Consider the following 12,481-nt stretch of genomic DNA (forward strand, 5'->3'; position numbering starts at 1 on the left):
CACTGGGGGTTATTGTTCTACACAGTAAAAAAAAGCATTCCTCTACAATCTTACAGGAACAGGAGCGGTGCAAGTACTAATATACATAAATATCAAATCGAAAGCTCTGTAGCTCTGCACTTCATCTTGTTTGCAGCTGTATCAGTTTTCGGATGCCTGTGCCCTTGAAATAAAATCTGACAATAATCTAAAACAGTTTGCACTTTTTCCTTTGCTAACAAATCTGGTATTGAGGCAGTAAGAGGGAGAACATGGTCAGGGGGTGGTGGAAAGCAAGCAACAATTACTCTGTTCAGACGTTTGTTTTCTCTGAGAAAGGGCCAGTTCAGTTCATGTGAGCGGCTGCAGAGCTCTGAGGACTTCATCTCTGCCTGTTGCTCCTCTGTGAATGTGCAGCACTGTGCCACAGGATGTGGGATTTAGGAAGCCATTCTTTCTCTACGGAGGAAGGCCTCTTTCTTGCCTTTTATGCTCACAAAGACAAGAAGGGGTTGGGTCAGCCTCGCGCCTCTCTCAAAAGTGCTCTGGTATCTGGGAATAGCGTCAGAACGGGAGGACAAGGGATGACCTCTGTGACTTTATACCAACCAAATACATCCAACCTGGGATATTCTCACACTCCCATTTCTAGCCCCAGTTCACTTGTGTTACTTAGGGAAGCACCACATTAGGATTCATCCTCTGGTGAACACAAATGAAAGTACAGATTTTCATGACAATCCAACTCAACAGTGAGTTGAGATCGTTTAGTCTGGACCGACTGACCAACATTGCCATGCCATAAAAAAACCAAGTCTATCACTCTCTCTTAAAATAAAATCACACACACACACATGTTACATAGAAAGCATCTGGGATTTGAGTTAATCATTTATACAAAGAAGCATTACCATCACTGTTATACAGGGTGACACAATGCATCCATCAGGGAGTATGCATATACAGGAAGTGTGTGTGCATGTAAGCTCTATTTCTATCCTTTTTAACAAAGGCTTTTCCATTTGTGCATGCTCAACATATGTTGGTGTTGTTTGTTCCCAATGAGGAAATTACCCCTCACTATTGACATCAGAAACACATAATTGAGGCAACACTACAGCAGTAAGAATAAGTGTGAGAATGAGAGGAAATTCCAAGGACCAGAGAAAGAGAGCCTTTATCCCCGCAATACACTTCCAAGTCTGCAACAAACTAATGGATAATGTAGCTCTTTACCCCCCATTATCATACCATGATAACTATCCAATAGACGGAGCTGCTCTCTATTGTTCTCCTGTTTTCGTATTGAGCCTTATCTCCTCCATCACCATTACATAACTTCCGTCTGGACATATGGAGACTGTAACTAAAAGATTTCCCTGTCCTTCTGCCTTAGAGATACCGAACACTGACAGCAGATCTGCTCTCATATCAGTTAAAATGTCTTAATCTACCCTTATAGACTCAGCTATGTATTGAAAGATTAGCATATCTCCTCTTCTCCTAATGTGAACCACAGGATGTAACTGACTGAGCTTATTTCCTACTCAAAGTTATCTGATTAAGCCCTTTTTCCAGAATACTTTGGCAGAATAACAGCAACATGAACGAGCAATTCTGATTGTCCAGCAAGTCGACAGAGCACAACCACCAGCAGCAACATAAGGAGAAGATGGATAAAGCATCTGTTCTTCCAGGAAAGAGGTTCAAAGCTCTAGGTATGGATACACAGGCACTCCCAGGTCCTCCAAATTACAGTCAGATCTGCTATTTTTATCAATGCCCCTATGTAAATGTAGTGCCATAACAGTCCAGTACTACCATGTCTGGTAAAAATACAGAGTATAGTAAGCCTAGCGCAGTTAAGAGTGTGCAGGAACATGTGCTGTTATAAGACAAAGACAGAGTTAAAACCAGATTGCACCACTTCAGACACCACTGTCACGTTCAGCTGACAAAAATAAGAAATGCCACCATTCATCTAATGCTCAGATTGTTGAAAGGCGCCACAGACCACATATGCCACATTCTGGCAAGAGCATTAATCAGTTAACTTTTAATGGGACAAATATGAAGCATGTGCCTGTGTTATCTGTAATATCATGTGGTCTGACTGTAAATGTCTCTCAAAAGAGTCAGATAAGTGTGTGTGAGAGAGGCATCTGTAGGTGTGTGTCTCCCTCTGGCAAGACAATCGTGACAAACACTGTGTAGCATGTGATGCCTAATTTTCTAATCTTTTAATATGAGAATGCTCCTAATTTGCAGGGACATAATCTATGCATGATTCAAACCTTTTTAAAAATCATTTAGTATCTATAGGATAGGATTCACTTATTTTTTGGCCCAGTGATGGTTCAGAAGCAGGACCTGTGTCTGTGGAGAAGTCCTCAATTTGTGTCTCAGAAGAGAATGGGGGGGGGGGGCATGAACCTGTCCAACTGTGTCATGTCTCAACCCATGACCTCACGTTTTCCCAAATGTCCTCCTGACCTTAGTACTTATGTTTCTTTAGCTCTTTGATTAAACTACTTAGATGACAGTAGTATGGATTGAAGTGAAATGAAAGGGAAAGGAAAACTCTTTCCTGAAGAGTTGGAGAGGAAAAAGGTGAAAGTTTTTCTTTTTGGAAACAGAGGTTTTGGCAGGACAGTAAAAATACAACAGCTTGAGCATTAAATTAGAGATACATTCTACTAAATTTAAAACGAAAGTTGACTGACTGTAATAATGTATTTAGCTATCACACTCAACATTCAGGCAATAAGAGAAACTATTTAACCAACAACCATTGACAATTGAGTGTTTTTGTTGCCCAAACTAAAGCGTGATGATTTATGGTTCTGTGAAGGCTCCACGCAGAGCTTTCGCCATAGCCTACCTAAGTGGCCTGAAGTCCATTCTTGTGCGTTGGTGTGTGCGTTGATCTCTTTAAGAGAAAAGCAGGGCCAGCATGTGTGTGTGCGTGGGGAGTGTGTGGTAGAGCGAGTGAGAGAGACGGGGATTAGCTTTGGAGCGAGTAGCGACTCTAGAGGCATAGTGGGGGAAACAACGTGTCTCCCCTGTGCTTTCTGACCTCGGTCGGAAAGTTGTAGCAGGAAAAGTTAACCCTCTCCTTGATTTCATGTTGTTTATGCAGAAAGAGAACCAGGATATGAGTGGGGGGAAATGCACCGCTACCAAGCCACAGCCGAGCGATATGCGTCGCTGTGACATGTAGTTACATTTTTCGAGAGGTGTACATCAGGCTATGGCGTAGGGTCCGTGTCACCACGTACCTACATACATATCCACGGCGTAGATTTAACACAGAAGCATAAATCACGCTTTAATCTGTTATCTGCAGTGATCTTTTACCATTTGCCAGACCACAACCACTCCTGCTGGTGTAACATCAGTTCAGGAACTCTGAGTTCTGCAGTGTAGTATAAAAGATCAGCTGAGCTACCTCAGATTTATTGGATTTGGATTAATTTTTTTTCAAGAACAAACTTTTTTCTTTTAGATACCCCGAGTCATTTCTAGTGCAGTGTGACAACATTAAACATTTCTTCTTCTGCATCAGAGGCAACTTAATGACTTAAATAGCAAATAAGTCATGTAGATAACTGTCGTTTTGACAGAGGGAGAAGGCACAAACTCTATGATGTTTATCTGAGAAGATGTGTTATTTGACACACACACAAACACACACACACACACACGGAATACAGCTAGATGTAAACCATCAACAGACTCTGTTCTGCATTATAATGCATCAATAAGATGCAGTAACTCAGACAAAAAAGTATTGCACATGGAAATTCTCACAGAGGAATCTGGTCAGGTCATGTGGGAACAGACTGTGTAAACAACCTTATCCAGATGATTGATCAAAGCAATTTTGCAGATTTCCTCTGTACACCCTCCTTCAGAATTATTGACTTAAACACTATTCATTAATTTAGTCTTGCACCTGTCCTTAGTGTCTAAAGCAGGACACTAATTCAGAAGCTTTTCAGGCCAAAAACTGACAAAAAGAACAGCTGAAGGAAAAGACAGCCAAGATGTTAACTCTTCACTTCATGTGGACCAATGCAAAAAAACTCAGACAGTCATAAGTTTAATAATACCATCATCACTGTCTGTATTATCCGGCAGCGGCAGGTGGGCGTGCAGGTCAAGGTCCGGAGAGTGAGACTAAAAGATTTGCTATGGGGTATCATCTCTTGATCCGAACCACATTCCTCCACTTCTGGGGCTCATAACCTCGCCACCTCCTCTCGCAGCCTCCCTCTCCATCACTCTCCACCTCCCACCTCTCTGTCAGACAGAAGTATCCATTACGCCTTCTCCGTCCAAACCACAAATGACATTTATGACTCACCAATTTCACAGTTAAACGGCTAAATTGCACTTTCACCATAACAATACACCTCAGGGAAGTAACCGATCTCGAGGACAAACACAAGTTGATCTCGAGGTTGTTAAAATGCGGAAAATATTAGCGTGGGACAAAAGAAGTGGTTTATATGTGAAAACAATCTCAATGAAATGCCTTCTCAGTGATATTTGGACCACAGGGAATTGAAAAGAGTTTACCACTATTTAATCCTCTGCTCACTTGGCACAGACAGGGAACACACACACACACACACACACACACACACAGAAACGCACACAGGCAGAAGGTGGGGCATTTTGACACACTACTTGGTATCAAAGTCAGGGAAGTATTATCTTTGCCACCCAGAGACGCCTGTCAAAACAGGGGGACACAAACACAATTACAACTCTTCCAAATGTAGGCATTTTTACAACACTGGGGGACAGGGGTCGGGCAGGTTGTGCTTTCCCAGGGTTTATTGCTTGGTTGGTGGCCAGTTACAGTAACAGGGTCAGCTGTTGTCTCTGTGGGGGGTTGATGGGGAAGAGGTTGGTCTACAGGATCAGACTTGGAACAAATTACACTTTGGGCAGCATGACCAACAGACCAAGTCTTGGTAATGATTCTTAGCTTTTAACAGGCGATATACACACATTCCTCAGGCTGTACAGGGATTAGCAGCTCTCAGTGCTGCTTCCTCCATATTTGAGTTGTGTTCATCCTCCCTGGGGTTCGTCCTGTCCTGGGACATCATGGCCAAGCCGGGACCAGGAACTTGGCAGCACAGAGAAGCTTGTCTTTCCCACCAGCTACCACCTTTCCAATCCCTCCATTCAACATCCCACACACAAACTCTCACTCCAGGAATCTGCTAATCTGCTCTTCTTTCCTCCTCCTCCTCCTCCTCCTCCTCCTCTTCCTCTAGGAGTTACTAATGACTCATTCTGACCAGATTAAATGACCGCCAAGGGAGAAAAGCTCTTTTCTGTTGATATTACAAAAACAATGGGAGAATATATTCAGGTTCAGATGCTGCAGTAAAAATATTGGGAGCAAAGGTCGTCATAGATCTAAATTAGCTTGTTGATTCATCCTTAAAGTGCCCATATTATGAAAGAAATCACTTTTTCTGGGATTTGGGGTGTTATTTTGTGTCTCTGGTGCTTCCACACACATACAAATTTGGAAAAAAAAACCTCCATGCTGTTTTGAGTGAGATACGGGTTTCTGAATGTGTCCTGCCTTCAGTCTCCAGGTGAGCTGTTCAAAATCTGCAGGGCTTTTTACGTCACTAGCCGAAACGAGGTGGCTAACCGTAGCATGCTAGCGCTTGCATGCTAGCTCGACAACACACTAGTTCACCATAATCTACAAAATAACTACTTACATGTCCCTGTTCTGCAGGTATTCCACGCAAAATTGGAAGTGTGCCCTCGTTTAGAAGAAGTCTCCCAGCTAATCCTGCCTTGTACTGACTGAAGTTAGAGAAACAGCTAGCTAGATGATGTGATCCTTACCTAGCTACTGCGCATGTGCGACTGCCAACAAAGATGTTACAGCAGTGAGAGGTCTCACTCTGTAGCTAAAACAGAGACCTGAACACAGGGTGAAAAGAGGAGCTGCAGCAATGGGCAGTACAACAAAAATATGGTGTTTTTTAAAAATTAAACCATGTAAACCTATTCTAGTACAACCTCAAAATACAATTATGAACCTGAAAATGAGCATAATATGGCTACTTTAAAAAGGGTAAAGGCAATTTTACATTATCTTTTTATTATGACCTTTCTAAGTCAGCCTGACCCATGCGAGGCTCAGGGTTATCACATTTGTGCGCGCTTGCATGCATTAGTGGTTGACCATGAATTGTTTATATTGTATACTGTTAGCGTCAGTTTAGCCTCACTGATTATGAAGGAACCCAAACAGGAGGCTCTGATAGTCAGCGTCACATCCCTGTGTATGTGGAGACAAAGAATATTAAAAACACACTGAAGGCCCTGTAGACATCGGCCAAACACTGATTTCTTAAACCGGATTCACATTTATGAAGGTGCGGGATACAAAAGCAAAGTAAAGAAATAAATTCAACTTCCCAGTAGCTGTGTCATTGTTCTGGAAATAACTGATGAGGAAAGGCCCTTTCTGTACACCGTGCAGCTTTGGATGGATGACAGGATCGCAAACTTCCTGTTGCAGACCTCCCATGGGTGGATGGGAAAATATGCAACTCCCAACAATATATCCAGAATGTTGAATTACTCCAATTTCATTGGCATCATCTGATCAGTGACAAGTTGTTCAGCCAGATATACACCTCCTCACTCATCCTATCCTCTGTCCAGATGTCTTATGTCTGTCTTGTGTTTATGCTTCTAAATCCATTCAGGCAGTGTATCAAAGTCCCCTTTGTGGCTTTGTTTAACCTGATACGTTGGCTCTCAACATCATACACTTCTATTCTTCGCATGTCCCTGAATCAAAGCTCTGTCTGCATGGAGAAAAACACGCCATTGCAAATAATAAAGCGAATAAGTATTGTTTTGTTGATAAAACACTGGGGAAAGGGACGTCAAAGCCACTCTGCCTATGTTTGCTGCCAGAAAACGAGAGAAGCTACAGGGAAGCTCCTGTGACCTATTTTTGTTAACATGGATCACAAATCAATCTTGAGCTGTCTCTATTTTGTTGGCACACATGACGACAGCTCGCAGCTACAATCCATCACAGCTGAAAAGATACCCTTAAAACACCCGGAAGATGGAGAAACTCTCCACATGATGATACCAGGCTCCCTTGAGAGGTGTCAATTTTCTCTGAAACATCACATATCGCTCCATTGTGCAATAATACTAACTGATTAACAGCCTGTTCTTCCTCATCTTTACACTTGACACAGTCCACCAGTTTTTCTCCCTTTCACCTGGATTTCTGCTTCTCTTGTGCAAAAGATGTTTCTGCTGCAAACTCCACCCACGCTTCAAAATAAAGCTCCACATCTGACAAGCCTTTCAGCAGATGGTGGCCACTGTAGTTATGTATATTTCAACAAACGGCCCAATGAGGATCAACACACAAAGCAGCAAGCCTCTAAACTCTTTCTGTTCTCAGGGGAGACTTGAAGCACCAGCTGTTCTCCTGTTATGCATATAGCTCATTCATAGGGGATCTACTTTTAAGTAGAGAAACTGGATCTGGAAATGTGTGATAACAACTAGTCCAACTGTGGAATTCCTATTTGTCAAACATTTGCCCTGAGAAAGATTTACTAACCAAAAACTTGGCTTTCTTCATATCTTTGTTTCATGTCAAACATCAAACATTTTTCTTTGTAAATTGAGAGACGAGATACAGGCTCCATCGGTTCATATCAAAATCAGCTTTTACTGGAGTTTTCTCCCTGACGATTCGTATCTCATTAATTTGCAATGGAAGTACGCAGGACAATCTGATGACTGGAGAAGAACAGTTATTTCTCCTCCGGCTCTGTAGACTGTGAAAGAAGTCCATAGGAGCATAAATAGTGTCTCTTTATTCTAAAGAGACACATTCATGAAACGTTTATTGGATTATCTAAACATACCAAAGATAAACTTCATACACATCTCGGTCTCCCTCAATACACACACCACACACACACACACACACACACACACACACACACACACACACACACACACACACACTTCAGCTACTGTATGTACTCTGCCCCACCCTCTCCCTCTCTCTCTTCTCCTCTCCAGCAGCAGTGGAGGAGGCTGGACTGGGAGTAGATTCAACTCAAAGTTTGAGTTGCCTTATAGAGCCAAACAGACAAGAAGTGGTTGAAAACACATAAAAACACTACAGTGCTAATATTTTTTATATATTTATATATATATAATACAAAAAAAGAGAATAAAGAACGTGCTTCTCGATGACCCTCAAACACGAATGTGTCTGTTTCAACGACTAACGCTCATGAGCACAGTTAATGATTTGTTTAAAACTCAATTCGTCACAGAAAAACAACATGTTGCACACAGACTATGCCTACATACTATATAGCCTATAGGCCTATTAATTGTGTGCATGCTTTGCCTAAATACACGAAGAAAGTCTAAAATCATCCTCAGCTGCAGTTTGAAAGTTGCGCACATAGACACCGGTCACAACTTGATACTTTCTGCGAAGGTATACCTTTAGGCTCACCACATTGTTATAGATGCTTCATCCACTTACCTCAGCCCCTGTCAGGTCTACACTTGAGTAGAGAGCCGCCAGCAGTAACAGGGTGCCGGACGGTAACAGCATTGTGACGGTGCGCAGTGGAAACTGTGTGCGCAACAGTGCAGAGTGCCCGCAAACAACCACCTGTTGGTCGCTTCTTGTCCTCTTTCTTCAGGTAACTCTTAAGCTTATCGGCAGAGCACGTTCAGCACGTTAAGCTGCATCTTTGTCCGAGACGATATGAAGTTCTGATCAATGCAACTTGGTCTTGTTTCTGCTGCACCACACCCCCCTCCCAAAACGACCACCCTCGCCCATGCAAACGGACTCAACCCTGCTGTTACAAACACTTTGACTTTTCTCGGTAAGGAGAGGGACTACTCGGCACACTTTGGTGTGTTTTTGTGTGAATATTTGAGCAGGCTTTGGTGCCACAGGTAGCTGTTTTGAAACTTTTCAGCCCGGGAAGCCGCGCATCTCTTGGCCCGTGATATCCATTTCCTTCACCTTACCTCCGCTCGCAAGCCTGGGGTGACTGTAAGTAACATATTTTATCGAAGTGATGGGAAATTAATTAAATATACTCCTGAAAACCCGTTTTTTTTTTAATCGATGTATCATTGTAACTGTTCCATGAGAGTGGTTCCGAGCACATTGTGAGATACCTTACAGCAGAACTCGTGATAATAGTAAAGTCGTAGGCTACATCTCTTTAGACAAATGTAGGTCAAATGTATGAACTCATGATTACACCGTAATTATGTACGTTAACGTATGCCTCAGGTCGGGCAGTCATGCTGTAGAAGTGTAAACTACAAGTGAAAAAGTGGAACTCAAGTTTGCGGTGCGCATGAGCGGGACCATGCAAGGACAACACAACAGAGGACTGAAGAACCTGAGGTGAGCGGAACATTTCACTGCAAAACGTCACCGCAGGATTCATTGATCAGCAGCGTTATTAACGTTGTCATTTTCATTGACTACAGGCTGCTGCTTCTGTGCCTTTCCATTGCCGTCCTCGCCTCAGGAGTGCACGCGGTAAGTTTTCTCTCCCACGTGTTTTTCATGGTAAACTTTCACTTGCAAACTGCAGTTGGTATAAAACTACCTATAATCAATGTATAGGCCTACAAATGAACCTGGTAGTGTCTCCATATTTGGTTTGTCTCTGTTGGGGCTGCTCGGCAGACACATGCAGAGCGTGGGAGTGTCTGGTTTGGGGAGTTCCTCCTGTAGGAGGGTTCTTGGCTTTGCATGTTGGTAAATAACAGCATAGCTCAAAACAGTTTATTGTGAAATGACTCATGTTGGAATTTTAGTGGTTTCAATTCACTCTGTTTTTCTTTTGCAAACTGATTAAACAGAAATGGGGTTTCATTTTGTGCTTTGCTTGACCTTTGACCTGGCAGGAATTGAGGGGGGGGGTCATGACCTCTGCAGGCATGATGACAAGATGCTGAGCTTTATGAGTACACATTTTCCATGGTGTGCTTATATTATATGAAATAACTTCCACCAGGGCTCTCCTTAATCAGAAAGGCATTTGCCACATTCTTTTATTTTTGTCAGTTATTCTGTCTGTCAGTATTTAAAGAACCAAAGTTATGTTGTTACAAGACAATTGCAAACTGCACTTACATCTGCATTATTGCCTAGCACATTTTAAGAGATTGCTAATTGGTATTCAGATTGTGCATACATTAATGAAAACCAACAGCTTCCTGATACAAAGGGTAAAAAAAAAGTAAAAATATGTGCAACATACTGTACATTTAAAGTGCTTTCAGTTTGTTTTGATTCTAGCAGCTGCCTTGGACAAAAGCGGTAGTGTTTTTACCACACCTGCTGTCAAAAAGATCTTTTCTTTACGGTGCTTTATTGCCCACTGTAGATTACTGAGTTAGCGTTACCGGGAGGTTATATAGTCACAATAAATATTTTGCTCAGACAGAAAATCATTTATTTACAATAAGAGAATAAGTTACTAAGCAACTTAGCCTACTTTGGATGTATCGTGTGTTAAACCAGGTATCACTGTCAGTGTGTCACGAGCCAAAGCATTAAGAGATTGTTGTAGCAACCAACGTAGTAATAACTTATATGGTGCATTTAATGAAACCCACGGACGCTTTACATAAGTAACGTTACAGGGGGACAAGTGAAAAGAAAATAGTAGGCCATCACAAACACGGAGTAAAAGGAATAAAACGTCCACACTAAATGGAAGGGGGACATCATTTAATACAGGCTACTGATGTACAACCACATTGCGCATATACACTTTCAGAAATGTGTAAAAGCTACATATAGTCACTTTAAAGAGTTACATTCTTTTCTTTTTTTTCAAATCTGTCCTAAAACAATACTCACACGCCCATATCTACATGTGCTACTGGTGCTGTAATCATTCCTCCTGTACATACTGGCCATTACATCCTCAGTCCTAATTCAATGCAAAGAGCATTTTAAAGTGCTGCTAAATCTAATATAACTAACTATATATCTAACATTTCAACAGTCTCAGTTTCAGTGAGTATCTTTTAAAGCTGCAGTCTTTTTAGTATGGAATTCCCTCTTTGTGCTACTATCCCTCCACTATAGTTGAGCAAGGAAACACTGTCAAGGGAAACTGGATTGCTGACTAGTAGATGTCACTAGATGTTGGCAACTGTCACTAGGAAATCAACAGTGACAGTAGCCAAATTCCATCCAAAAAAATAAAAATTTAAAAAAACAAATTCTAGTAAATTGGCAAAAGAAAATGCATCTTAATTTCCATCCACAACTGTTATGCAAATATTAGAAGTTGGGCGCATCAAGATAAAACAGCTGGTGGCACCAATTCTCCAGTCGGGTACCATTAAAAGAAGAGACGTAATTAAAAGATCGCCAGCCAAACCTCAAACGAACGAAAACAATGTGAAAAAAGGGGTTTATGTAAATACAACACTTCTGTTTGTTAAATGTATTCATTTGAGGAACGTTACGGTCTCCTCATCGCTCCACACAGATCTGAAGGTTTCATCTAAAAATAGTTAGTTCCAAACACACTTAGTGACCGTAGCATGCTGGCGTCTACATAGGGACAGTGAAAAGGAAGCTATGAATGGACCCATGGTGCATGTCATGCCTTCTTGTCCTAGGAATGTTCATTATCAGTAGTGCAGCTCTGTGGGTTTGTAGACATTACAGTTCACTGTTCGTGCTTTGGAAAAAAAACCTTCCTGTTCACGTACATGGCTTTATTGTTTTTCCTCATATGCATAAACATCATCACTTGGATTTTTACACTAAATTGTCATAAATGTTTAAATGCAAGAGAGAATACAGATGTTTCATGAAACAATTCTAATGTTTGACTGGGCCAATGTAATAGCCAATAAAAATGCTCCTCCATCCTCTCTCTCTCCACATGTAATGACTTTGCATGACCTACTTTAATTTTCCTTCAATCAAACTCACAAATGTGGGCTTGATGAAAGGAAAGTGCACACATGATGCTGAATCCATGTGTGCTTTTCTGAGCATGCAGCATGTGAGCATGTTTTGCTTTCCTGTTTGTTGCAACTTGTGCAGGATGTCAGATGGCCAGTGGTTCTGTCAAATATTTGATATTATATTTAAGGAACAAGTTACTTTCTCGGGTTTGATGAAAAGGCCCGTTGTCTCTTGTTTTTATTAGATTTGGTTAGTCCTCGATTAAAAGCGTGTGACACAGCTCAGCTCCTCTGTGTATTGTGCAGCTTTGCTCCAAGGCGGTGATACTGGAAGACAACAGTCTAATTTTAGTTTGGAACCATCCATGTGCTCTGTGCAGGCTGTTAACTGTCAATTGAAGAAACAGCTCACATTGATTATACAAATAGCTTGAGGTAGAACAAAATACCTTCAGTGTCTGGGTGTGACGTACAACCAGCATTTGACTTG

At 41.7% G+C, this 12,481-nt stretch overlaps 2 protein-coding genes across 2 annotated transcripts in view; one reads left to right on the top strand and one right to left on the bottom strand.

Moving 5' to 3' along the window:
* Nucleotides 1-8,776, bottom strand: part of col4a1 (collagen, type IV, alpha 1) — a 47,456-nt gene extending 38,680 nt beyond the window's left edge. The window contains exon 1 of the mRNA XM_078262093.1: nucleotides 8,567-8,776. Within this exon, the coding sequence (XP_078118219.1) occupies nucleotides 8,567-8,638 (72 nt within the window). The 5' untranslated portion in view covers nucleotides 8,639-8,776. The remainder of the gene's footprint in view (nucleotides 1-8,566) is intronic.
* Nucleotides 8,777-8,873: 97 nt separating this feature from the next.
* The window catches only part of col4a2 (collagen, type IV, alpha 2), a 77,058-nt gene continuing 73,450 nt past the window's right edge, over nucleotides 8,874-12,481 (top strand). Inside the window, exons 1-3 of the mRNA XM_078262095.1 lie at nucleotides 8,874-9,091; nucleotides 9,338-9,454; nucleotides 9,541-9,592. Of these exons, the coding sequence (XP_078118221.1) occupies nucleotides 9,405-9,454; nucleotides 9,541-9,592 (102 nt within the window). The 5' untranslated portion in view covers nucleotides 8,874-9,091; nucleotides 9,338-9,404. The remainder of the gene's footprint in view (nucleotides 9,092-9,337; nucleotides 9,455-9,540; nucleotides 9,593-12,481) is intronic.

Source organism: Sander vitreus, chromosome 11 (assembly GCF_031162955.1).
Source record: "Sander vitreus isolate 19-12246 chromosome 11, sanVit1, whole genome shotgun sequence".
Classification (NCBI taxonomy): Eukaryota; Metazoa; Chordata; class Actinopteri; order Perciformes; family Percidae; genus Sander; species Sander vitreus.